Source organism: Neofelis nebulosa, chromosome 16 (genome assembly GCF_028018385.1).
Source record: "Neofelis nebulosa isolate mNeoNeb1 chromosome 16, mNeoNeb1.pri, whole genome shotgun sequence".
In the NCBI taxonomy this organism is placed as follows: domain Eukaryota; kingdom Metazoa; phylum Chordata; class Mammalia; order Carnivora; family Felidae; genus Neofelis; species Neofelis nebulosa.
In genome coordinates, this window is record NC_080797.1 from 10,769,520 (window position 1) to 10,795,038 (window position 25,519).

General features: G+C 52.1%; 1 protein-coding gene and 2 long non-coding RNA genes across 3 annotated transcripts; 2 read left to right on the forward strand and 1 right to left on the reverse strand.

The window, feature by feature from the left end:
• Nucleotides 1-4: 4 nt before the first annotated feature.
• On the forward strand, nucleotides 5-11,368 carry LOC131498287 (uncharacterized). Its single transcript, XR_009255365.1, has 3 exons — nucleotides 5-707; nucleotides 9,046-9,168; nucleotides 10,018-11,368. It is a non-coding gene; the product is annotated as an uncharacterized LOC131498287 (long non-coding RNA).
• On the reverse strand, nucleotides 6,673-25,466 carry LOC131498286 (uncharacterized). The gene is made up of 4 exons (XR_009255364.1): nucleotides 24,554-25,466; nucleotides 20,981-21,072; nucleotides 13,733-13,816; nucleotides 6,673-8,708 (listed from the first exon to the last, which is right to left on the reverse strand). It is a non-coding gene; the product is annotated as an uncharacterized LOC131498286 (long non-coding RNA).
• Nucleotides 21,552-24,797, forward strand: LOC131498283 (serine protease 33-like). Its single transcript, XM_058705395.1, has 5 exons — nucleotides 21,552-21,658; nucleotides 22,456-22,606; nucleotides 22,688-22,947; nucleotides 23,493-23,659; nucleotides 24,281-24,797. Exons 1-5 carry the CDS (start codon nucleotides 21,625-21,627, stop codon nucleotides 24,500-24,502), a joined length of 834 nt encoding a protein of 277 aa, XP_058561378.1. The 5' UTR covers nucleotides 21,552-21,624; the 3' UTR covers nucleotides 24,503-24,797.
• Nucleotides 25,467-25,519: the final 53 nt, after the last annotated feature.

The window sequence follows — 25,519 nt, forward strand, 5'->3', positions numbered from 1 at the left end:
CGCATGCGCAGTAGCAGCCCCGGGCGCCGCGTGAATGGAAGGCAACGTCCCTGTGCGTGCGCGCGCACTGCCATCCGGCGCTTTGACTGCTCGCTAGTCACCTCTGGTCCCGGGAGCTGGAAGGGCTGAGGTGCGTGGATCTGTCACCTTCTCGGTCGGCTCATGAAATCTCCCTTCTCTTAGGCCCCTTTCCCTCTATCAGTCCCCATCGCCCGAGGAATTATGCACCACCCCCTCATTTTCCCGATCGGCTGGGAGCTCGGCTCTTGGTAATGCGCCACGCAAACTATAGGGTTGATCCGACGCGTCCAACCACAGAGACCATGTGCCTCTGGGATTCTAGAGCGGCCGGCCTGAAGCCGCCACTGACTTCCGGTGGTTGGTCGTCCGCCCAGCTTCCGGAGTCCCCGGGCGTCCGCTCGGGTTTTCCCGGCCTCCTGCGTGTTCTCTCCGTCGGTGGTTCTGCGGTGGTCTCCGCTCTTTGGGCTGCGGCGGAGCTGAGGGGGAGAGCGAGCGGGGCGTCCAGCCTCTACCCCTCCGCGGAGCCCGCGGGTCAGCCGAGCCCAGAGAGGGAGGAAGCAGTACTGGGATCCAGGTGCCCCGCCCCACTCCGGAGCCGGTAGTTCGTTCGTCCGTAGAGCAAATACTCATCGAGCACCATCCCTCAAAAGCTCAGTGCGGAGGAGGCAGCGGTGACACGGGGACAAGTATGAACATGGTGGGGAGGAAAGGTTTTCAGGCAGCTCGAGGTAGTGCTGTAAGGAAAAGGGCTTTGGAGTAGGGACTCCAAAGGTGGCTCTTTCCGCCGAGTGAGAAGAAGGGAAGGGCTCAGACAACGATATGGAGGCGAGAAGTACAGGATCGCAGGCTCTGCCCTGAATAATGATCAATGACCGGTGGGTGGAACCCCATGGTTAGACTCCGAGTGCCGGGTAGAGAGGGTCTCTTCCTTACCTCACTAACTAGCGGCTGAAAAGTGGATCCAGACCAGAAACGAATTTTGGCAAGCCCTACACTCTTCCTAAAAATTTTGTTTTGTTGGGGCGCCTGGCTGGCCCAGCTGGTAGAGCGTGCCAACTCTTGATCTCAGGGCTGTGAGTTCAAGCCCCACGTAGGGTGTAGAGGCTAAAAAAATAAAATCTTAAAACCTTTGTTTTGTTTATATTCCACACTGTTGTGTTTTGTTTTGTTTTGTTTACTTTTTACGTACAGAAAGTCAGACGTAAGTGTATAGTTCAATCAGTTTTCACAAATTTAACACAACAGTGTATTGAATTCAGATAAAAAAAAACTATCAGCTGCTCAGAAGTCCCTTCTCTTTAATGGTGACAGTTCCCCCCCCACCCGGCTCCCGCCCCTTGGTAACTCTTCCATACTTTTTTTTTTTTTTTAGCACTGAATTAAAAAAAAAAAAAATTTTTTTAACGTTTATTTATTTTTGAGACACAGAGACACAGCATGAATGGGGGAGGGGCAGAGAGAGAGGGAGACACAGAATCGGAAGCAAGCTCCAGGCTCTGAGCCATCAGCCCAGAGCCGGATGCAGGGCTCGAACTCACGAACCGTGAGATCGTGACCTGAGCCCAAGTCGGACGCTTAACCGACTGAGCCATCCAGGCGCCCCAGCACTGAATTTTAAGAGGTTTATTGGGCTCATACATTAAAATGAAAAAGTAGATACTGCATCTTTTAAAAGTCAAGGAAAAACATACTTGTGTTAGGTCAGCCCCTGGAAAAATAGCTATCTAGTATTTAGACATATAAAGATCATATGGGTCTCCCCGGTTAATTAAGGTTGAACTATGAATTTGTTTCTGGTTTTTCTCACAGCATAACAAAAAACCATATTAACTGTTGCACTGAATATTAATAAACCGTACTTGAGGAAAGGGAACATTTTCTGTCACTGAGGTCTGAAAATAGTACTTGGATGGCCTTTCTTTAGGGGGCACAGTAGACAATCTTCCCTAACTCGAGTATGTCTAATATGAGGCCCGCAGTGACCTTCAGTATAGGTAGAGGGTCATAAAACAGCAAGACACAGAAACTCACGTAGTCAGGGGACTGAGTGGGCATCTGTGTGATGGTCCTGTCTGATTCAGGAAGAAAACAAAGTATCGTAAGAGAGTCATACATAGACTTTAATTACCTCTCTATAAAAACTTCAGCTAGGCTGGAGTTATAGGCTATTCGACATTCTCTGACAAAAACTGATTCTCATCCACCTTTTTTTTTTTTTTTTTAATGTTTATTTTTGAGAATGAGAAACAGTGTGAGCTGGGGAGGGACAGAGAGAGAAAGAGACACACAGAATCGGAAGCGGGCTCCAGCCTCCGAGCTGTCAGCACAGAGCCTGATATGGGGCTCGAACCCACGAACCGTGAGATCACGGCCTGAGCCGAAGTCGGCCCCTTAACCGACTGAGCCACCCGGGTGCCCCTCTCATCTACTTTTCAGTCTACTATGAGCTCCCTTCTTTGCCTCTACCCTCACTGGGCCCTGACTCTGTCCTGGAAAAGTCATCAATTATCTAACTATAGGCAAATCCAATGGATGTTTTTCGGTCTTTGCCTTACTGAGCTCTGCTGCATCGGACACAACTGACCATTTCTTTTTTTTTTTTTTTAATTTTTTTTTAACGTTTATTTATTTTTGAGACAGAGAGAGACAAAGCATGAACGGGGGAGGGTCAGAGAGAGGGAGATACAGAATCTGAAACAGGCTCCAGGCTCTGAGCTGTCAGCACAGAGCCCGACGCGGGGCTCGAACTCACGGACCGTGAGATCATGACCTGAGCCCAAGTCGGCCGCTTAACCGACTGAGCCACCCAGGCGCCCCACAACTGACCATTTCTTTAGGAAAAAAAGCATCTCGAGGCGCCTGGGTGGCTCAGTCAGTTAAGTGTCCGACTTTGGCTCAGGTCATGATCTCACAGTTTCACGAGTCCGGGCCCTGTGTCCGGCTCTGCACTGACAGCGTGGAACCTGCTTGGGATTCTCTCTCTCTCTCTCTCTCTCTCTCTCTCTCTCTCTCTCTCTCCCCCTCCCCTGCTTGCACTCTGTCTGTCTCTCTCTCCCTCAAAATAAATAAACTTGAAAAAAATCACAAGCGTACAATTTAGTGGGTTTTAGTATTATGTTCATAAAAATTGTGCAACCACCACCTAATTTTGGAACTTTTTTCTCACCCCAAAAAGAGCTCCTTCAGGAGTCGCTCCTCATTTCCCCTCCCCAGCTCCTGGCATCTACTCATCTACTTTTCCGTCTCTCTGGATTTGCCTATTCTGAACGTTCCTTACAAATGGAATCTTAACAATATGTGATCTTTTGTGTGTGATTTCTCTCACTTAGCATAATGTTTTTCCAAGGTTCATCCTTGCAGCATGTATCAGAACTTCATTCCTGTTTTTTTTATTTCTTTTTTTAACTTTAATTTTATTTATTTTTAAAATTTAATTTAATTTTTTTTAAATTTGCATCCAAATTAGCATATAGTGCAACAGTGATTTCAGGAGTAGATTCCTTAGTGCCCTTTACCCATTTAGCCCATCCCCCCCGCCCACAACCTCTCCAGTAACCCTGTTCTCTATATGTAAGAGTCTCTTATGTTTTGTCCCCCCCCCCGTTTTTTTATTCTTTTTGTTTCCCTTCCCTTATGTTCATCTGTTTTGTTTCTTAAAGTCCTCATATGAGTGAAGTCATATGAGTTTTGTCTTTCTCTGACTAATTTCACTTAGCGTAATACCCTCCAGTTCCACCCACGTAGTTGCAAATGGCAAGATTTCATTCTTTTTGATTGCCGACTAATACTCCCTTGTGTGTGTGTGTGTGTGTGTGTGTGTGTGTGTGTGTGTGTGTATATATATATATATATATACACACCACATCTTCTTTATCCATTCATCCATCGATGGACATCTGGGCTCTTTCCATACTTTGGCTATTGTTGATAGTGCTGCTATAAACATGGGGGTGCATGTGCCCCTTCAAAACAGCACACCTGTATCCCTTGGATAAATGCCTAGTGGTGCAATTGCTGGGACGTAGGGTAGTTCTATTTTTAGTTTTTTGAGGAACCTCCATGCTGTTTTCCAGAGTGGCCGCACCAGTTTGCATTCCCCCCAGAAATGAAAAAGAGATCCTCTTTCTCTCTGTCCTCGCCGACATCTGTTGTTGTCTGAGTTGTTAATGTGAGCCATTCTGACAGGTGGGAGGTGGTATCTCTCATTGTGGTTTTGATTTGTATTTCCCTGATATTGAGTGATGTTGAGCATCTTTTCATGTGTCGGTTGGCTATCTGAATGTCTTCTTTGGAGAAGTGTCTATTCATGTCTTTTGCCCATTTCTTCACTGGATTATTTGTTTTTTGGGTGTTGAGTTTGAGAAGTTCTTTATAGATTTTGGATACTAACCCTTTATCTGATATGTCATGTGCAAATATCTTCTCCCATTCTGTCGGTTGCCTTTTAGTTTTGCTGATTCTTTCCTTTGCTGTGCAGAAGCTTTTTATCTTGATGAGGTCCCAGTAGTTCATTTTTGCTTTTGTTTCCCTTGCCTCCGGAGATGTGTTGAGTAAGAAGTTGCTGTGGCCAAGATCAAAGAGGTTTTTGCCTGCTTTCTCCTTGAGGATTTTGATGGCTTCCTGTCTTATGTTTAGGTCTTTCATCCATTTTGAGTTTATTTTTGTGTATGGTGGTCCAGGTTCATTCTCCTGCATGTTGCTTTCCAGTTTTCCCAGCACCACTTGCCGAAGAGACTGTCTTTGTTCCATTGGATATTCTTTCCTGTTTTGTCAAAGATTAGTTGGCCATACGTTTGTGGGTCCATTTCTGGGTTCTCTATTCTGTTCCATTGATCTGAGTGTCTGTTCTTGTGCCAGCACCATACTGTCTTGATGATTACAGCTTTGTAGTATAGCTTGAAGTCTGGGATTGTGATGCCTCCTGCTTTGGTTTTCTTTTTCAAGATTGCTTTGGCTATTCAGGGTCTTTTCTGGTTCCATACACATTTTAGGATTATTTGTTCTAGCTCTGTGAATAATGTTGGTGTTACTTTGGTAGGGATTGCATTGAATATGTAGATTGCTTTGGGTAGTATCGATATTTTAACAATATTTGTTCTTCCTATCCAGGAGCATAGAATCTTTTTCCATTTTTTTGTGTCTTCTTCAATTTCTTTCATAAGCTTTCTATAGTTTGCAGTGTGTAGATTTTTCACCTCTTTGGTTAGATTTATTCCTAGGTATTTTATGGTTTTTTGTGCAACTGTAAATGGGATCGATTCCTTGATTTCTCTGTCGCTTCATTGTTGGTGTATAGGAATGCAACTGATTTCTGTACATTTATTTTATATCCTGCAACTTTGCTGAATTCATGAATCAATTCTAGCAGTTTTTGGGTGGAATCTTTTGGGTTTTCCATAGAGTATCATTCATCTGCAAAGAGTGAAAGTTTGACCTCCTCCTGGCCGATGTTGTCTGATTGCAGAGGCTAAGACTTCCAATACTATGTTGGATAACAGTGGCGAGAGTGGACATCCCTGTCTTGTTCATTCCTTTTTAAGACCACATATATTACATCGTATGGATCGGTTACATTTTGTTCATTAGCTGGTGGACATTTGTTTCCACTTTTTGGCTATTGTAACAATGATGCTGTGAACATTCAAGTACAAGTGTTTGTGTGGACGTGTTTTCATTTCTCTTGGGTAGATACCTTAGAGCGAGCTTGCTGGATCATACGGCAAACTTTCACATTTAATTTTTGGGGGGAACTGCCAAACTTTTCCCCAGCGGCTGTGTTCATGTTACAAACTGACCAGCAGTTTGAAGTTTCTCATTTCTCCACAGCCTCACCAACACTTGTCATTTCCACCCTCCTTTTTTAGTAGCCCATCCTAGTGGGTGTGAAATGGTACGTCATTGTGGTTTTGATTTGCGTTTCCCTAATGACTAATGACGTTGAGCATCTTTTCAGGTGCTTATGGGCCATTTGCCTTTTGGGGGGAAAATGTCTATTCAAATTCTTTGTTTGGTTTTTAATTATGTTATTTCCCTTTGTATTGTTGAATTGTAAGAGTTCTGCATATATTCTGGAAATAAGTTCCTTATCAGATATATAATTTACAAATATTCTGCAGATTGCCTTTTCACTTCCTTGATGGTATCATTTAAAAGCACAGAGGTTTTGGGGTGCCTGGGTGGCTCAGTCGGTTAAGTGTCCGACTTCGGCTCAGGTCATGATCTCATGGTTTGTGGATTTGAACCCCATGTTGAGCTATGTGCTGACAGCTCAGAGCCTGGAGCCTGCTTTGGATTCTGTGTCTCCCTCTCTCTCTCCCCCACCCCCCGCTTCCACTCTGTCTGTCTCTGTCTCTCAAAAATGAATAAATGTTAAAAAAATTTTTTTTTTAATTTAAAGCACAAAGGTTTTTAAAATTTTTAGTTTTTGGGGCGCCTGGGTGGCGCAGTCGGTTAAGCGTCTGACTTCAGCCAGGTCACGATCTCGCGGTCCGTGAGTTTGAGCCCCGCGTCAGGCTCTGGGCTGACGGCTCGGAGCCTGGAGCCTGTTTCCGATTCTGTGTCTCCCTCTCTCTCTGCCCCTCCCCCATTCATGCTCTGTCTCTCTCTGTCCCAAAAATAAATAAAAAACGTTGAAAAAAAATTTAATAAAATTTTTAGTTTTTAATTGTGATGAATTCCAACTTACCTATTTTTGTCTCTTGTCCCTTGTGCTGTTGATGTCCTATGTAAGAAACCATCTCATTCTTTACAGCTAAATAGTATCCCTTTACAAAGTAATCTCTTTAACTAGTACCCTATAGGTGGACATTTAGATTCACTCAGATTTTCTGCTGTTGCAAACAGTCCTGAAATAAATTATCTTGAACACATCATTTTGCATGTTGCCAGTATACCTGCTGGATGGATGTCCAGAAGTCCAGGTGCCAAGTTACAGACTACGGCACTTATAATTTTAATAATTAATGTCAAAATTCTGTCCTTGGAGATCGTACCATTTTGACTTGCCAGCAGGATGGGGGAATGACTCACACAGAGCTTTTTTAAAGCTTGGAGTTATTTGCCTATGTTAAAAATGGGGAGGGGCACCTGGGTGGCTCAGTTTGTTAAGCGGCCGACTTCGGCTCAGGTCATGATCTCACAGTTTGTGAGTTCAAGCAGCAAGTCAGGCTTTATGCTGACAGCTCAAAGTCTGGAGCCTGCTTCACCTTCTGCATCTCCCACTCTCTCTCTCTCTTCCCCTCCCCAGCTCATGCTTTGTCTCTCTCTCTCAAAAATGAAACATTAACAAAAATCCTGATCTCTGGTTTCTTTCGGAAAACCAGAAGATCTGTCAACATCAGACCCGCATTTACACGTGGCAATGATGGATTACAACTGAGCAGAACCACCCCCACTGGAAGGGCATGGCTCTCTAGTTCATTACAGTCCCCACCATTCCCTAATGCCCTCCCCAGCATGGTCCGAGTGTCAGTGGTCAGATGCACCACTGTTTTCTACATGTATTAAAAGCAGGAAAACAAATGAGGCCGAGAGGACGTGTGTCTCAAAAAACAAACAAACAAACAAACAAAAAACCATGAGAGCAAGTAAAATGTTCCAAGTAGCCTAAAGGCTACATAATTCAAATTCACTGACCTGTGCCCTCTAGCCTGGGGTTTGACTAATTATAGCTTCTCTGAGATTTCAACAGAACACTAACCCTGGGGAAACAAGGACCCAGATGTCCCTAGAAGATCAAGCTTGACCACACTAGAAATTAGCCTTGGGGTGCCTGTGTGGCTCAGTTGGTTGAGCATCCGATTCTTAATTTCTGCTCAGGTCATAATCTCTTGGTTCATGGGGTTGAGCATCGCATCGGGCTCTGCACGGAAAGCACAGAGCATGCTTGGGGTTCTCTTTCTCCCCCTGTCTCTCAAAATAAATAAATAAATTTTAAAAGAAGGAAGGAAGGAAGGGAAAAGAAAGAAGAGAAGAAACGAAAGAGAAGGAAGGAAAGAAAAGGAAGGAAGGAAAGAAAGAAAAAGGAAGAAAGAAAGGAAAGAAAGGAAGGAAGAAGGAAAGAAAAGAAAATAGCCTTTCCTGACACCAGCAGGTCTGCTTGAGGTCCTTTCGAGAATACCACTGTTTCCCCTGCACGCTGAGCCCCCAACACTTCCCTGTGCTTCCCTCTTCTAGACCCACTGCTCGGAGACTTCAGAGATGGTCTTTGGACATTGGTCCGCCATATCTTCCCAGGTTGCTGGCCTCCTGAATAAAGCAGCCTTTCCTTTCCCGCCGTCACTATCTCTCGAGCATTGGCTTTCAAGAGACAAGCGACCGAACTTGGGTTTCAGTAACACAAACGTTATCTTTGTGGGAATGAAGACCAGCATGTGCGTTAGATACACAAACTCAACTCTCTTGGCTCGTGTCTCCTGTCCGACCGTCGTGGGCATTTGGGTTTACAATTCCTGGTTCAGAAAAATAATTTTGGCAAACGCTATGGAGGGCATACTCGAGAAAGAGACTGGAGGCCAGGAGGAGGTCATTGTGACAGTCCAGGTTGACAGTGATGATGGGGGTCTGGACTGGGTAGTGGCAGCAGGAATACAGAGCAACGTCCCTGAAACAGGTGTGTGGAGAGAGAGAAGTGCAGGAGATGTCAGAGTTTCTGGGCAGGCAGTGGAGATGTCCCCCAGATGGGCTCCCTGGAAGAGGAACAGGTCAGGGGTTAGGCGATGAGCTCAGCGGTGGATGCTTTGGTCCTGTGTTATCACATGATCTCTGACCCAAGCCCTGAGTGCCTTCCTGAGCTGCAGAACCTTAGCCCTCATCACTTTGGGAACATCTAACATCAGACTCCTTCAAACAACCTCCAGGGGCCCCCTGTTGCGGCAGTGGGGGTAGTCAGAAGTCCCAGTAAAGGTTCAAAGTGGGCTCTCATTGGGCAAGCTAAGCCCAGGGAGAGAGTGTGGGTATCCCTCTCTCTATTGCATCTCATAGGTGGTGCATTTTTGTTTTTTGTTTTTTTTTTACAAATTGGAGATTTAAGACCAGCAGAGGAGGCCACTGCAGATGCTGTTGTGGAAACAACAAGAGAACCAGAATCAGAAGTGGAGCCTGAACGCGTGATCAAAGGGCTTCAATCTCTGGATAAAACATGAATGGGTGAGGAATTGCATCCTATGGATGAGAAAAGAACATGGGTTTTTTTTTTTTTTCCTTCTTTTAATGTTTGTTTATTTTTGAGAGAGAAAGTGTTAGTAGCTGAGGGACAGAGAAAGAGGGAGACACAGGGTCCGAGGCAGGCTCCAGGCTCCGAGCTGTCAGCACAGAGCCCGATGCGGGACTCGAACTCATGAACCGCGAAACCGTGTCCTGAGCTGAAGTCGGACACTTAACCGACTGAGCCACGCAGGCGCCCCCATCCAGTCCCAGAGCTTTAAGAAGATGTGCTTTGGGATCAGAAACACCTGGATTTCAACCCTGCCACATCACGACCAAGGCATTCTTTATTGTCTGTGCTGTGCACTAGAGTCACGGCCCCAGCCTGCTCCCAGGGGAGACCACATCTCACCCAGGCAGCCACGGTCCCCTGTGTTAAGTGCCAAGGTGAGGGGTGCTGAGACACCGGGGAGCCGGGAGGAGCCTCTCGTCCAGCCGGGGAAGTCAAGGATGGACGTGTAAGTTGGGACCCAAGGGACAAGCACGTGTCGGCTGGGCCAAGGGGCCCAGAGAATGGAGGAGAGAAGGGGGCCAGAGAGGTGGGCAGAGGCCGTGGGGGAGCCAGGACCGGACAGCCCTGACCTCCATGCCCTCATCTGTGCAGTAGGGATGTTCAGATCTCTCTGGCTGAGTGGTTTTACAGACTTAGGAAGTGACAGCCAGGCAGGCGCCTGGCATTTCAGAGGCGCTAGACCAGCCATCGTTACCCACACGGACTCCTCCTTAAGCCTGGGGACATTTGAGCAGCATCTTAGGTATGTAACCATTTCTGTCTTCGCCTTCTCCTTCCAGACGGAGTCATCGTCACAGTTTACGTCTAAGCTCAGCTCAGGAGAGAAAGCGACCCAAGGCCACAAAGCACAGGGATGAGGGGTTCGGTGGGGGACTGTGTCTGCGTCCGGGACTCCATGTACCCGGTTCCCATTCTTTACAGACGGACACGCCTCTCTGACTAAGGCAGGCAGCAGTGAGTAATCTGGTTCAGTCACCCAGTGAGTGGCGGGGGCATCCAGCAGAGAAAGCCCACGTGGCCCGGCCACGGCTCACACCCACGTTTACAGGGGCCAACGGAAGCTGCTCCTGGGGCCCCCTCTTCCGAGGGGAGGCGACTGTCAGTCTGCTGGGTCCCCTCCACTCTCTCCTTCCCTGCTTTCTTCAGCAAGCCCTCCTGGATCCAGTGCCACCCACCGGAGAGGGTGCCCTGAGGACACCATAGACAGAACGCGCCCTTCCAAGAAGGGGGCAGTTCAGTGGATGAACCTGCGAAGGACACTGCCTGTTCTCCATGGGGGCATTTCAGGCCCCCATGAGGCAGGTGGGCGAGGGGAGGTGGGAACAAGAACTCCCTCTAGGGGCCCATAGAACTCACCAGAATTAAGGACCAAGTTGTCATCTCCTCAGCTGGTAACTCGTGGCAAGCCCCAGCCCTCTCTGAACCTCAGTCTCTTCTTTGTCACGAGGGTAGCAATCTATTCTCCTGTCACTCAACAGGAAGCCTCTCCAAGACTGGAAATGGAGAGTCGGTCTAAATGATAACTGATTCCAGGCCCGATCTGAACACGGATCCCGGTGTTAATGGCAGCGGCTGGAGGCGGGAAGGTCTCTGAGGAGGGAGGCAGGGCCCACCGCAGGCGGTGGGGAGTGCCGGGCATCCTGTCCTCCCAGCCCTCAACCTGGAATGATCGGTTAAGATTGCATTGGGCTGCCAGCAACAGAAAACCACCAACATGGCTTATGCACTTGAAGGTGTCTTTTTCTTTCATTGGGAGAAATCGAAAGCACTTTGTTGACCTTGGTTTAGTTGTCAGGGACTAAGGCTCTCTTTCCACTTTGCCGTTATACTCATGACAGTCTCCTTCTCTTAACTCATGACTGCAAGACAGCTCCTGGGATCCCGCCATCACATTCATGTTCCAGGCAGAATAAAAGAGGGAGAAGGACCTGGCACGCCGTGTGTCCCCTGTCGTCAACAAGAGTAAACCCCTTCCTGGTCACCCCCCCAGACAGGCGCATACATCTTAGAACCATGTCACAGGCCATCCCTAGCTGCAAGGGAGGCTCAGAAGTCAAGTGCTTACATAGGCACGTTGCTTCCCCACAAATTGGGGTATGTTAGAAAGGAAGAAGTGGAGGGGGACCCGGGTGGCTCCCGGGTGGCTCAGTCAGTTGGGTGTCCAGCTTCAGCTCAGGTCATGATCTCATAGCTCGTGGGTTTGAGCCCCGCACCGGGCTCTCTGCAGACAGCTCGGAGCCTGGAGCCTGCTTCGGATTCTGTGTCTCCCTCTCTCTGTCCCTTCCCTGCTCACGTTCTGTCTCTCAAAAATAAATATAAATAAATAGTAAAAAGAGGTACAAATGAAATAAAACTTAAAAAAAAAAAAAAGGGGCGCCTGGGTGGCGCAGTCGGTTGGGCGTCCGACTTCAGCCAGGTCACGATCTCGCGGTCCGTGAGTTCGAGCCCCGCGTCGGGCTCTGGGCTGATGGCTCAGAGCCTGGAGCCTGTTTCCGATTCTGTGTCTCCCTCTCTCTGCCCCTCCCCCGTTCATGCTCTGTCTCTCTCTGTCCCAAAAATAAATAAATGTTGAAAAAAAAAAAAAAAAAAAAAAAGGAAGGAAGAAATGGAGAGCAGATACCGAGTGGGGGGCTCGCAGGTAAACGGGGAAAAGCCAGATCTACCGGTCACGAGGGCAGGTGGGAGGTGCCCTAGTGCCCAAGACCAAGATAGGCGTCTTCTAGAGGATGCTGAGGGCTGGCAGCCCGGGTGGGGGCCTAGGTTCCCCGACTTGGGGTCCACAGTCTCCCTGGCACAGCCACCCTCCTCATCTCTCCCAGCCTTTGGGACCCCCCTGCTCTGTCCCAGTGGTGACAGGTCACGAGGTCTCACATGGCCCATCGCCTACTGTCTCGCAGGTGACAAGCAGGGCTGGGCGTGAGGCAGGTGCCGGCTGGCAGTCTGGCCGGCCCCTCCAATCTCCACCCAGCATTGCCAAGCCCCACGGGCCACACGGGGTCACAGAAACACAGACGTGCTCATACCCACACAGGGAGGGACTCACAAAGTACAGGGACCCTGCTACGTACACACTCGCACGCACAAGAGCACAGGGACATGCTCCTACACGTTCACATGCACAGAGGCTCACATAGGCTCACGCATACACATGAGAACAATACACACATGGGGACATGTACCCATGGAGATGCAAGCTACTGGGACGCACATTCGGAAACACACATGGGGGCTTGCACATGCATGCAAAGACACACACACACACACACACACACACACACCCCCCTTCCTTCTTCTGGTGCTTGTACTTTGTTTTTGCCTCAGCACACGGTGGCCAGGACAGGCTGCCTCCACTCCAAAGGTCATGAGGCAAATAGGAAGGAGCAATTTCTGCCTGGAAGTGTCAGTGCCTAAGTCAGAGAGGCTTGTAAACTCCCAGACTCGGGGAACAGGGAGGGGACGTGGGGGAGCCGCTGCCGGGGGCCCGGCAAGCCGGACATGGGATGTGACCACGCTGGACCTCAGTGTGGCCGGGGGGATTTGAATGCCAGCACTCCCTGCCCGCCCCCCCCCCCCCAGGAGAAGGGACTGCCCCCAGGCCAGCCTGCGAGTTGATTGCAGTTTGGGTGGAAGGGAGAGCCAGGAGCCTGCCAGGAAGTTGCTGTCCTTGACTTCCAAAAGCCTGGATGGCTGGGTGGGCTGACCTCATGGCTAGACGGCTCCAGCTTGAGGTCATTTGTGGTTTCTCGGCACCCCTCTTCACCCCTGCTTCCCTCACTCGGCCCACCCCGGCTGACCGGGGGACCTGGGCGGGGATGCGGGGGGTGGGGGGAGATGGCATCACATCTGTCACAGACTCTGGAGCTCCGCCCTTGGTGCTGCAATCCATCGTGGTCCCCGGAGAACCCACTAGCTGGGCGAACACACTGCACCGATCTTACCCATCCCAGAACATTCCTGAGGCCTGCCCGCGATTACCCTGGCTGTGGGCTGGAGAACTGCATCTGCCCTGTCCTCGCAAAGATCCCAGGTCTGCGAGGGAGACCGGCCCGGGATGAATGTCATCGGGGACATCAACCTCATGGCACCCCGCCTCTCCTGATTACCCCCCCGCCCCAGGTCTGCCCTTCTCTGGAATGTTGTATCTTGGGGCTTGGCCCGGTCCCTGTCCCCTCCTCGCTCTGTTCCTCCCTGAGCTTTGTACGGACCGCTTTCAACCCTGCTCCAGCCCGGCCCTCTCCCCGAGCTCCAGGTCCCGACAGCCAGTGCTCCCCAGACATCTCCCCACGGACCCCCCACAAGCCCTCCAATTCCTGTGACTAATACCACGCTCACCAGCGCCCCACCCTGAGGCCCCTCATCTCAGCAAACGGCACCTCCATCCAGGGCAGGCACCTGGGAGTCACCCCCCGCCCCCATCTACACCTCCAATCTACAACCTCCAACAGGCCCAAATGCGGACATCCAGTCACTGACTCAATGGTGTGGAGCACCTACCGTGTGCCAGACTCTGTTCCTGGTTCTGGGGATTCGGCCGTGAGACAGACAGAAGTCTCTGCCCTTGAGGAATTCAGATTTTGGCTGAGAGAGAGCAGCAGAACAAACCAACTCAATTACACTGGTCTTAGAAGGTGATAAGCACCATGCGGAAAAATAAAGCAGGGGGCAGCAGTAGGAAGTAATGCGGGGGTGGGGGGGCAGGGAGGGGGGTGTTATTGTAAACAGGATGGTCAGGGAAGGCTGGACAGAGATGGTGACGTCGCAGCAAGGATTTGAAGGAGGAGAGGAAGGAATCCCCTGTGGAGATTTGATGGAAGAGAAGTCCAGGCAAAGGGAACAGCAGGTGCAAAGGCCCTGAGGCAGGAGTGTCCCTGGAGCTGGAGCAGAGTGAGTGGGGGAGCCCAAGTTGGAGAAGCACCATCCTCCCGGCTCACGGCCTAGTCCTGGCCACCATCATTTCCTGTTGCATTGTCCCCTGGGCTCCCTCTCCTGCTCCTGGACCCTAGTCTCTGCACAGCAGCCAGAGAGAGGTTTTGGGAAACACAGATCAGATCGTGTCCCTGCAGTAGCTTCCTGCTCCCATAGGTCAAGTCCCTCACCTGGCCCCGCACGCCCCACTCGTGAAGAATGGAAGGGAGGTGTAGGGATCAGCTTCCCTGAGGCCGGCGGTTGTGTATTTTCATTTGCTAAATCTGGCAATCCTTTCTGGATTCACATCTGCCCCCTCACTGGCCTCCCAGACCCCCCGAACCCCAACCCCCAAGGCCCATGGTCTCTTCCCCACATGGTGGCCGGAAACTCTGTTAAAACCCAAGTCGCTTCACATCCTTCCTTGGCTCAAAACCCTCCACTGCCATGAGGCCCTGGTGAGCTCTCCAAACCCATCTCCTGCCCCCAGTGCCGGGCTGCTGAGGGTGGCCCTCCAAAAAACAATCAAATATAAAAACTCAAAAGCCCTGAGTTTAGCATTTACCAATTTCTGTGGTGTAAATGCTCCCTCTGTGGCTGAGTTCAAGCTACCGATGTGACATCACCTAAGGCAAAGTTGGGCACAGCTGTCTTTGTGAGTCAGTGCAAGTCAGTGCGAGCGGGCTCCAGCCTGCCTCTCTGTTCCTCCAGCAAACGCCACCTCCGGACCTTTGCACTGACTGGGCTTCTTCTGGAAGTGCTCAACCCCAGGTCCTCGCGTGACTCACCCCTTCACTTCTCTTGGGATTTTGCTCAAACTTTCCTCCTCTAAGAGGTCTTCCCTGGGCACCCACCTACAATAACCCCCATCACTCTCCAGCCCTTTGCACTGTTTTATTTCTTCCTCCTAGCACTTATCCCTGCCTCACACTGTTGGGAACATCCGTTTACTCGTCAGTGTTCATTCCTTCTACCCCCACCCCCCACCGAGGCCACGCCCCTGCAGGAGCCAGCCAGAAGCCGACCTGGATTCTAGCCCCGCCCACTACCACCCTGCTGTGCAATTTAGAGAGGTCCCGTCCAGCTCTGAGCCTCTTGGCTTCGTCCCCTGTGGGGGAGCTGTTATCTTCCACCTCTGCAGCTATTGTGGGGGGCCATGCAGGGGCGCCTGGGTGGCGCAGTCGGTTAGGCGTCCGACTTCAGCCAGGTCACGATCTCGCGGTCTGTGAGTTCGAGCCCCGCGTCAGGTTCTGGGCTGATGGCTCGGAGCCTGGAGCCTGTTTCCGATTCTGTGTCTCCCTCTCTCTCTGCCCCTCTCCCGTTCATGCTCTGTCTCTCTCTGTCCCAAAAATAAAAAAAATAAAAAATAAAAAAAATAAAAATAAAAATAAAAATAAAAAATATTGTGGGGGGCCATGCAGCTGAACAGATGGGAAAGCACTTTGCAATATCTACCACCCCAAAAATGTGGCACCAGGAACCCCATCCACCCCACCATTTCTCAGAGGGGAAACATTTCATAGCTATGAGGAAGAAACACTCTAGAACTGTCAGAAGTCCTAATTATTGGCCATATAACAACATACATACAAACAACTCCCAGTTGTTTGTTTTTTTACATGTTACGTTGTAATTCTACATGTTATGATGTAAAAACTCACACTTTTTTTGTTTCCCACCCCCCCCCCCCACGCTGCTTTCAATTCATTTAATTTCAACACTGTCAAAAAGAGCCAACAAATATCAGATTACATTTTGTTGGACTGATCCTGTAACAACATTTAAAAAAATTTTTTAATGTATTTTAATTAAAAAAATTTTTTTTTCTTTTGTTAAGTTTATTTTTGAGAGAGACAAAGAGAGAGAGTTTGTGTGTATGTGTGTGTGTATGAGCAGGGGAGGGGCAGAAAGAAAAGGAGACACAGAATCCCAAGCAGGCTCCAGGCTCTGAGCTGACAGCACAGAGCCCGACGTGGGGCTCGAACCCACGGACCGTGAGATCATGACCTGAGCCGAAGTCGGAGGCCCAACCAACTGAGCCACCCAAGCATCCCTAAAGATTTTATTTTTAAGTAATCTCTACACCCAATGGCTTGAACTCAAAACCCCAAGATCAAAAGTTGCACGTTCCACCAACAGAGCTAGCCAGATGCCCCCGCAGCAGTATTTTTTTAGACAATGTTGTTTTATTTTATTTTTTTAAAGTTTGCTTCTTTAGAGAGAGAGCAAGTGAGCAGGGGAGGGGCAGAGAGAGAGAGAGAGAGAGAGAAATCCCAAGCAGGCTCCATACTGTCGGTGCAGAGCCTCATGCAGGGCTCAAACCCATAAATGGTGAGATCATAACCTGAGGCAAAGTCAAGAGTCAGACAGTCAACCGACTGAACCACCCAGGCACCCCTATGACAGCATGTTTTGAAATCACGAATTTTCATCAAGTAGAGGAAGTCACTTAAACAATGCAATCTCCACTTGGATTCTTCTCAAGCACCACATGGAGACACTTACATGGATTTGTTATCTGGGACACTTAAAAAAAAAAATCATCCTTCTGTTGTCCCTTTTCCCAGCCTGGGTGACTTCGGTCCATTTAAAAGTGACATCTGGTGGGGGAGGGCGCCTGGAGGGCTCAGTCGGTTAAACGTCCGATTTCAGCTCGGGTCATGATCTCGCATTTCATGAGTTCAAGCCCTGCATAGGGCTCTGTGCTGACAGCTCGGAGCCTGGAGCCTGCTTCGGATTCCGTGTCTCGCTCTCTCTCTGCCCCTTCCCCTCTCGAACTCTGTCTCTCTCTCAAAAATAAATAAACAATAAGAAAGTTTTTTTTTTTTTAAAGTGACATCTGGGAATGCAAACTGGTGCAGCCACTCTGGAAAATAGTATGGAGGTTCCTCAAAACATTAAAAATAGAAGTACCCTACGACCCAGCAATTGCACTACTAGGTATTTATCCAAAGGATACAAAAATGCTAATGTGAAGGGTCACATGCACCCCAAAGTTTATAGCAGCACTATCTACAATAGCCAAAGCATGGAAAGAGCCCAAATGTCCATTGACTGATGAATGGATAAGGAAGATGTGGTATATACATACGATGGAGTATTACTCGGTGATGAAAAAGAATGAAATCTTGCCATTTGCAACTACGTGGATGGAACCAGAGGGTATCACGCTAAGCGAAATCAGTCAGAGAAAGACAGATATCCTGACTTCACTCATATGTGGAATTGAAGACACCAAACAAATGAACACGAGGGAAGGGAAGCAAAAATAAGATAAAAACAGAGAGGGAGGAAAACCATAGGAGACTCTTAAATACAGAGAACAAACTGAGGGTTGCTGGCGGGGTGTTGGGTGGGGGGAAGGGCTAAAGGGGTGAGGGGGATTAAGGAGGGCACTTGCTGGGATGAGCACTGAGTATTATATGTAAGTGATGACTCACTAAATTCTATCCCTGAAAACAAAAACCACTAAATTCTATTCCTATGTGAATTAAATAAACAAATATAAATAAATAAATAACACCATACTAGGGGTGCCTGGGGGGCTCAGTCAGTTGAGCGTCCAACTCTTGATTTCAGCTCAGGTCATAATCTCACGGTTCGTGGGATAGAGCCCCGCGTCAGGCTCTGCACCGACAGCACTGAGCCTCCTTGACATTCTCTCTCTCTGGCTCTGCCCCTCCCCTGCTGGTGCGTGCATGTGCGCTCTCTCTCTCTCTCTCTCTCTCTCTCTCTCAAAATAAACTTTAAAAAATAAGAAATCATCCTAGATTCTCTTAGTCCGCAGCAGCCTCTCTTGCCAGAGAGCGTCCCACCATCTCCTGGGGAGATAACCTCTCTCCCTTCCCTTCACCACGCATCTCCCTCCTGGGCTGGAACTCCGGGGAGGCAGGGAAGGATCATGAGGAGCAACCGGCACCTGCACCCCCTCCCACAAGCCAGTCAGGCCACGGGCATGCCACCCTGACTCACCCATGACCCCCGACCCATCCATGACCCCTGACCCACCCCTGACCCCTGACCCACCCCTGACCCCCGACCCCCCCTGACCCCCGACCCACCCATGACCCCCGACCCACCCATGACCCACCCCTGACCCCCGACCCACCCCTGACCCCCGACCCACCCATGACCCCCGACCCACCCATGACCCTGACCCACCCATGACCCCTGACCCACCCATGACCTCAGACCCACCCAAGACCCTGACCCACCCATGACCCACAGGCCAGGGATTACACGTCAAGAGCCACAAGGCTTTCTTTGACCGACATAATGTCATCTGAACATTCACCCAACAGGACAGGATTTTCCAGCTGTGGAAGTTGAGGCAACCGTGGATCGAAACACCTACCGCGGGGGCCGGCATTCTGCCGGCGTGAGGCAGTCCGGTCCATCGACAGGTGTCCACGCGGATTGGTCGAGCATGTTTTGAGCTACTGGGCATCTGATTGCATCAGTGGGTGCCCACGCCACAAGAGTTAGTCCGTGTTCTAAATACCACCCCATCCACAACAACTGCCTGAGGCAAAGCTTGATCCGTTACTCCCTTATTTCCATGCCCCCACGGTCATGTTCTCCTGAAGCAAAGAAATACTCCTGGCAGCCGTGTCTTTCAACGGAGGGAAACAAAAGCTAGATGTGGAGATGCGCTTAAGATCAACAGAAGCAGCCCTGGAATTGAAGAATTGGCTAATGCAACGCTCATTCTAACTGCCCTGTCTCTTGCTGTCCTATCCTGGGCAGCCCGGACAGAAAAACGCTCAAGTTCCCAGACTCCCTTGCAGCGAGACATGCCCTGTCAAGTAGTTCTGGCTGATGGGTTGTGTCCAAAAGGCCTCCTCCAATCAGTGGTTTGTATGGGATGTCACATCCTACACAAAGTCTCGCCAGAACGAAGCGGAATCAGCCACCTTGTGGTTATGAGGACAAAAGCCACATGTTAAGAAGGTGGAGCAGGAAGATAGAAGGAGCCTGGGTCCCTGATGGCATAGCCGAGCCGCCCTGTCAGTTCTGGACTGTATGTTTGAGACAAATGACCTCCATGTATGTAAGCCCCAAATGAGTTTTCTGTTACGTGTGGCCTACGTGTCATGTGCCCGACATGTGAACATGCTTCATGTAACTTGCCTGGCTTCGGCCGACGTGTTTATTTCCTCCGGATTAAAGATGAACGGTTTTCTGTTTAAGTAGGCTTCATGCCCATTTGTGGAGCCCAACGCAGGGCTTGAACTCACGACCCCGAGATCAAGACCTGAGCTGAGATCAAGAGTAGGACGCTCACCGACTGAGCCATCCGAGCACCCCTAAAGACGAATGTGTTTTTAAACATTTTTTAAATGTTTATTTACCTTTGAGACAGAGAGGTGCCACCCAGGCACCCCAAAGATGAATGGTTTTTAAAGACTTACAGTGTTTTGGGGCATCAGGGTGGCTCAGTCGGTTAAGCATCTGACTTCAGCTCGGGTCACGATCTCGCGGTTTGTGAGTTCAAGCCCCGCATTGGGCTCTGTGCTGACAGCTCAGAGCCTGGAGCTTGCTTCACATTCTGCATCTCCCTCTCTCCCTGCCCCATCCCTGCTCACGCTCTGTCTCTCTGTCTCTCTCTCTCTCTCTTAAAAATAAATAAACATAAAAAAAAAAAAAAGATGTACAGTGTTTTCCAGAATTTGGCCAGCAATTCCATTTGTCTACCAGCGATGTGGACTCCAATCACATCCCCATCCTCACAGTGGAGACCCTTGCTACCATTCTGAGCCCCACTAGACAGGTGTGCCTGGAAAGCTGAGGCTCAGAAAACTTAAGCACCCAGCCCAGGTTCACACAGCTAGTAAGGGGCAGGGTCTGGATTAGAACCCAAGACTGTGTGACCCATTTCTCCACAGCTCCCTCTGCTGGCTAACTCCGGAAGCAGCCACTCCACGCACTTCCTCCCTTGAACATCAGGGGTTAAGAGGGCATGCCCCAGTCGCGGAGGTTGATTTGGAGGGGCCAGGAAGCCCCCCCGCCCCAGCCCTTCCCATGACTCAACAGGAGAACGAGATAGTCCAGGCATTGCCCCTCTCTTACTAATGCAAACACTGAGATCCTGAGTAAGGCAATGACTTGCCCGGGGTCACACTGAAAAGCGGAGACAGGCTGGAGATGGAAACTGAGGGCCCTTTGTTCTATGTCGGGCTCTGCCCCAGACCCGATTATTCTGTCATGCTGCTGGAGGTTGGGGTCCCCGAGTCTTCTTCTCCCCCCTTCCTGAATCTACACCTCCCCCCTGCGGCTGGAACCTTAAGGCTCCAGCCCTACCCCCTCCAGTATCCCCCAAAGACTCCCACCCATTCACTTGCTCATGCAGTCATTCCACAAGCAATTAGTAAGTGGCTCCAATGTGCCCTCTCTCCACGGGCACTCACAGAGTTCTCAGCGTGGTCTGGGAGTCCGGGTCAGACCGCAGCCTTTTCGGGGTAGGGCTGTGACTGGGGGGCTGAGAGGTCCAGAGAAAGCCCCTGGACCAACATGGGGCAGGGGGACAGAAGAAAGGCAGGCTGAAGGAGGGGACATTGATCTGGATCTTGAAGTTCAGTAAGGAGCTTTCAGGCAGCAAAGGCGGAAGGGATATTCCAGGCTTGACGAATAGAGCATGTGCAAAGGCACTGGGGTACACTGAATTGTAACTTAAAGAATGGTTATGTGAATTCCACCTCAGCGAAGACAAATACATACAATTTGTAAGAAGGCGGTGTGCATGCAGGCGTCCAGCACCGTGAGGCTGGGGGGCCGGGGGGGGCAGGGGGACAGCCACAGGAGGGGCCAGAAGGGCGTGACACGCCACAAAGGGCCTACCTTTGCATTGCCTGGGGGATTCAGCTGTGGTCTGGCCCGTGCTGCATCTGGCGGGGAGCCCACAAACATTCTTGGCGTGAAGAGCCGAGCGCCTGAGCCAGGAAGAAAGACCGAGAAGAGCTGTGAGAGGGAAGGATGTGGTGATCTGGAGTCGCACAGACTCTGGTTTGAATCCAACTGTGCTTCCAACACTGATCTCGGCAAATCACTTCACCTCTCCGAGCCTCGACTTCCCCATCTGTAACAGGGACTGGCAGGTGGCAGGACGGCTCTCGTGGAGTCGCTGTGGGGAACCCTCGGCATGGGCGCCCCAGAGCTCGCTGGGGCATCAACAGAGGGGGGTTGGGATTATCAGTGCTGCTGTGGGTTCGGGCCAGCTGCCCTCTCCACCTGTCACCTGAGACTGGAGGCAGGGCGGGATGTGAGTCCCTGCTGCGGTCACCAGGATGGGCCTAGGTCTGTCGCCAGGACGCCTGCCCCCTGCCAGTCCTGCCATGGCCGCTTCCTCTTTCCCAGGCTAGTTCCCCCTTGCCTGGTGACGTGGGCCTTGTGTGGGTGGTGGGGAGGGGACGCCGGAGACGTTAAATGTCCTGGGCTGGCGGGGAGGAGACCAGACCCGGTGGGGACGAGACCCGGGGCCCGCTATGCAAATGTTGCTGGTGCTGCTGCTCCTGTCTGGTAAGAGGCTGCGGGAAGGGGGCTGGGGATAGAGGGTGAAGGAGGTGGCCTCCGCAGGCGGTGGGGGGCACCCATCCCTGGAGGGCTGAGAGTCCAGGTTCTCTTAAAACTGACGACCCAGACTTGGGTTCGAGTAACAGAAACTCGGGTGCAGGACAGACACGGTGACAGGCAGTGGGGGGTGTGTAGCCTCCAGGGAGGAGCTCCATGTGGATGGGGCCTGACCTTTGAAGATCCTGAGGGTCAAACCACATGGACAGGGTGAAGGCACCTAAATGAGGCCCAGCTGCCTTAGCAATGAGTGAGCTCCCCATCTTGAGAGAAAATCAAGCAGAGCTGGATACCCACCTACACTGAGCTTCTGGGCAGGAAGGTGAGGCAATCTTCCCTACAGGGAAGATGGGGAGGGGCTGGGGACAGGCATGCAAAGAAGACTTCACAAAAGTGGGCTTTGAAGGCTGAATAGGAGTTCTCTCGGTGGGCAGGGCGGAGATGATGTGCTCAGTCTCTGACCTACATTACTCTCTCTAATCCTCACAAGACCCCTCGGGGTGGAACTAGGAAACTGAGACCCTGAGAGGTTAGGTAGCTTTCTCCAGCTCACACAGGATCGCATCACAGGCAGCCTGGCCTCAGGCGGGAGGGGGCGAGAGGTCGGATCTGGGGCTGCAGAGGTTAGCAGGGGCCTGGATGGAAAGGCGGCGGGCCAGATAGGAAAGAAATGAACGCAAGACCCCCCCCCCCCCCCACCGGGTGTGGGGGTCCCGGAGCGGAGCTGTGAGGCCTCATTTCCTGAGGTGCGGGAATCAGGCCAGCGGAGGCCAACAGCAGGAAGGGCCCGGCCGCGTGGCCTTGGCAGGCAAGCATCTTCCTGGATGCCCGCTACCGCTGCGAGGGGGCCCTCATCTCCCAAGAGTGGGTGCTCGCAGGAGCCAGCTGCTTGGGCAGGTGGGTGCAGGGCCCGGGAGGGTGGTGGAGAGGGGCTCCAGAGGGGAGGCCCCCAGGCTCACTACCTCCTGATCTCTACAGCGGGCCTCGGTCCCAGTTCAGAGTGACCCTGGGCCCAGACCGCCTGGTGCTGGACAGTTGCAAGAGCATTTCCCGTGTGGAGGAGCTGCTCCTGTCCCCAGGAGGGAGTGAGGGCTCTGCGTCCGGTGGCCTGGCCCTGGCTCGACTGGCAAGGCCACCACCTCTCAGCAGCACCGTGCAGCCGGTCCCTCTGGCCACCCGGCCCCAACCTTTCCTCCCACGGCTGCTCTGCTGGGCCCAAGGGTTTGAGGCTGATATCGGTAGGATGGGAGAGGTGCCTGGGATGGTTGAGGGCAGCAGGGGGCGCTGGACTGGGCGAGACAGACAGCCAAGGTGGAGATTGGGGCACCTGCGGGGGCAGTAATCCCCACAGTCCCCGAGCCCGGAGAACAGCCTGGCTCTGGCCAGCCAACGGTCAGCACCAGAGATGCCAGCATGCAGGGGAGAGGGTGAGCAGGGACGCCCCACTATGCCTGAGTCAGCTCCCAGCCCCAAAGGCTGGCCCTGGGCACGCTCCTGGCCTCCTCCCCAGGCTTAAAGCTTCCCTGGGAGCACCGTGAGAATGCAGGGGAGGATGGGGCCATAGCAGAGGGAGGTGGAGGTGAGGACTGGAGGTGAGGACTCAGGGAGGACTGGAAGCTCAGGACTGGGTTCAGGGCAGGGAGGCTTGGGGCAGGGAGGGAAACTCTGCGGTGTGCCAACTGGCAGGGCAGGGCTGGTGCAAACCTGCCGGATATCAGTCCTGGCTGAGGGTCCGCCCATCGCAGCCCTCCCCTGCCCGCCCCCCCCACCCCGCCCCCAGCAGATCCCTACATCCCACCCCGAGAGCTGCACAGTGTCCCGCTGAGACCACTGCATATCCACACCTGCAAAGATGCCTTTCGCCTCCACCCGGACTGTCCTGACCCGGAGGCCAGCCTGCCTGAGGGCTCCGAGTGCACCAAGCCCCCCACCGGCCCCTCTGAACTGGTGGTAAGGATTCGAGCTGGGCCCAAGCAGGCCCCGAGACATGCCCTCCCCTACAGCCCCTCCTAATGCCTCTAGACTCGGTAGAGCCAGGCTAGCCATCCTCCCAGGGTCTCCTATTCCATAACACCCAGGCAAGCAGCTAATGTGCACCCCTGATTAGGGGCTTCCCACCCCCTGGGGAGACTTCCCCTTTAGGTCCTGCTTGAATGTGGGGCAGCCTTTGACATAGCCAGGTTTTGAACCGCTGGAAAGCCCCTGGTTATCTGACAAAACACAAGCGTTTTGTTAAAAACCGACTTTTGTGTAATACTGAGCCTCAAAAGCCACAAGGAGGAAAGGGTCAGGCAAGAGTGGTAGAATTTGTGGGAGAAATCATTTTAACTGGCAAGAGGGTGTGAGCGATGGGGGGAGGGGGGATGACCAAGTCCACCCGAGCTCTGAGCTCTGTGTGTTGCACTGGGGCCCCTAACCATCTGGCCTCCCCAGCGTCAGCATCTGCTGTCAGAGATGGGAACCCTGGCTGCCCCCCCGCCCCCTCCCCTAATCAGGTATCTCTGCTCGCCTCTCAGGGAGTGGTCAGTGGGTCGCTGCTGGCTTTGACCCCTCCTTCCCTCTCCCGCACAGGTGTCTGATGGGAGCCCCCTGGTCTGCTTCCAAGCTAACAGCTGGCTGCTACAGGGGGTGATCACCTGGGGTCCCTGCTGGGGGCCTGGCCTCCCAGAAGTCTACAGGCCTGTGCATCCCTTCATTTCCTGGATCAGAGATAAGGTCTCTAATGCCACTTTTCCCACCCTGGCCAAGAAGCGTCCTTGGGCCCGGCCTGGGACCAGACAGAGGAGGCAGTGAGGATCTTTAGCCTGTGAAGTCCTGGGTTTGAACCCTGATCCAGCTACTTACCTGCCGCTGTGACTGTTCCCAGCAAACTCCCCTCTCTGGATCTGCTTCCTCTTTGAGTAATTGAGATGTATTCACAATTATTCCTTCATCCAACAATGTTACCAGTGCTTCCTATGTGCCAGGCAACCAGAACACAGGATCAGTGGGGCCCCTGGTCTCAGGCAACAGGCGGGCTTGTCTAGAGGAGGGGAGGCAAGCAATAGCCCGAGTCATGACAGTAATAAATGTGCAAATACAAACCACAGTGGGTGCTAAGGAGGATCGGATTGCTGTGTTAACAGAAACCATGACCTACGCAGGACGGCCAGGGAGTCAGTTATTTGAACAGTAACCAGGCAGAGCCATGGGTTCTGGCTCACTCTTCCCCCTACGGCCAGATGACTGGGATGCCAGGTGCTGCCCCTCCGTGGCCCTCAGTTTCCCCCCTTCACATTGAGGAGGCTTGGCTTGGACTAAAGTTTTCTGGAGGTCCCTCCCAAGTTTGTTTACACGACTTCTTGGGGGGCGAGGACCTCAAAAGCCCCAAAGGGGCATCCCCTTGACCTGACGCTGGGCGCTGCTGGGCCCCAGCTGGAGACTCTCCAGAACCCGGGCGGCCCCGAGCCTCGTCTGACTCGCGGCCTTCGAGCGTTGCCTGCGACACGCGACACGCGGTGGTCGCGCACCAGGGTCCCTCCTCCGCACGCCCTCGCCGCCATCCTCCAGGTAGCGCCACAGCGACATCTCGTGGCGGAGAGCATCTGCACCACTTGGCTCCTGGCCCGCCTGAGTCAGGGCGGGCCTCTGCGCTTCGGGGCGGGCAGCGCTGAGGCCGAGTGGATACACACTCCCTGAGGGTGTAACCGGATCGGACGGCGGGGCTGGATTCTACACAACGGGCCCACGCTCCCGCCCAGCCTGCGTGGACGGTCCCGGCTCCCCCGGAGAGGGGTGGGACTGCCGAGCCCCTCCCCCCAAAGCCCCGCC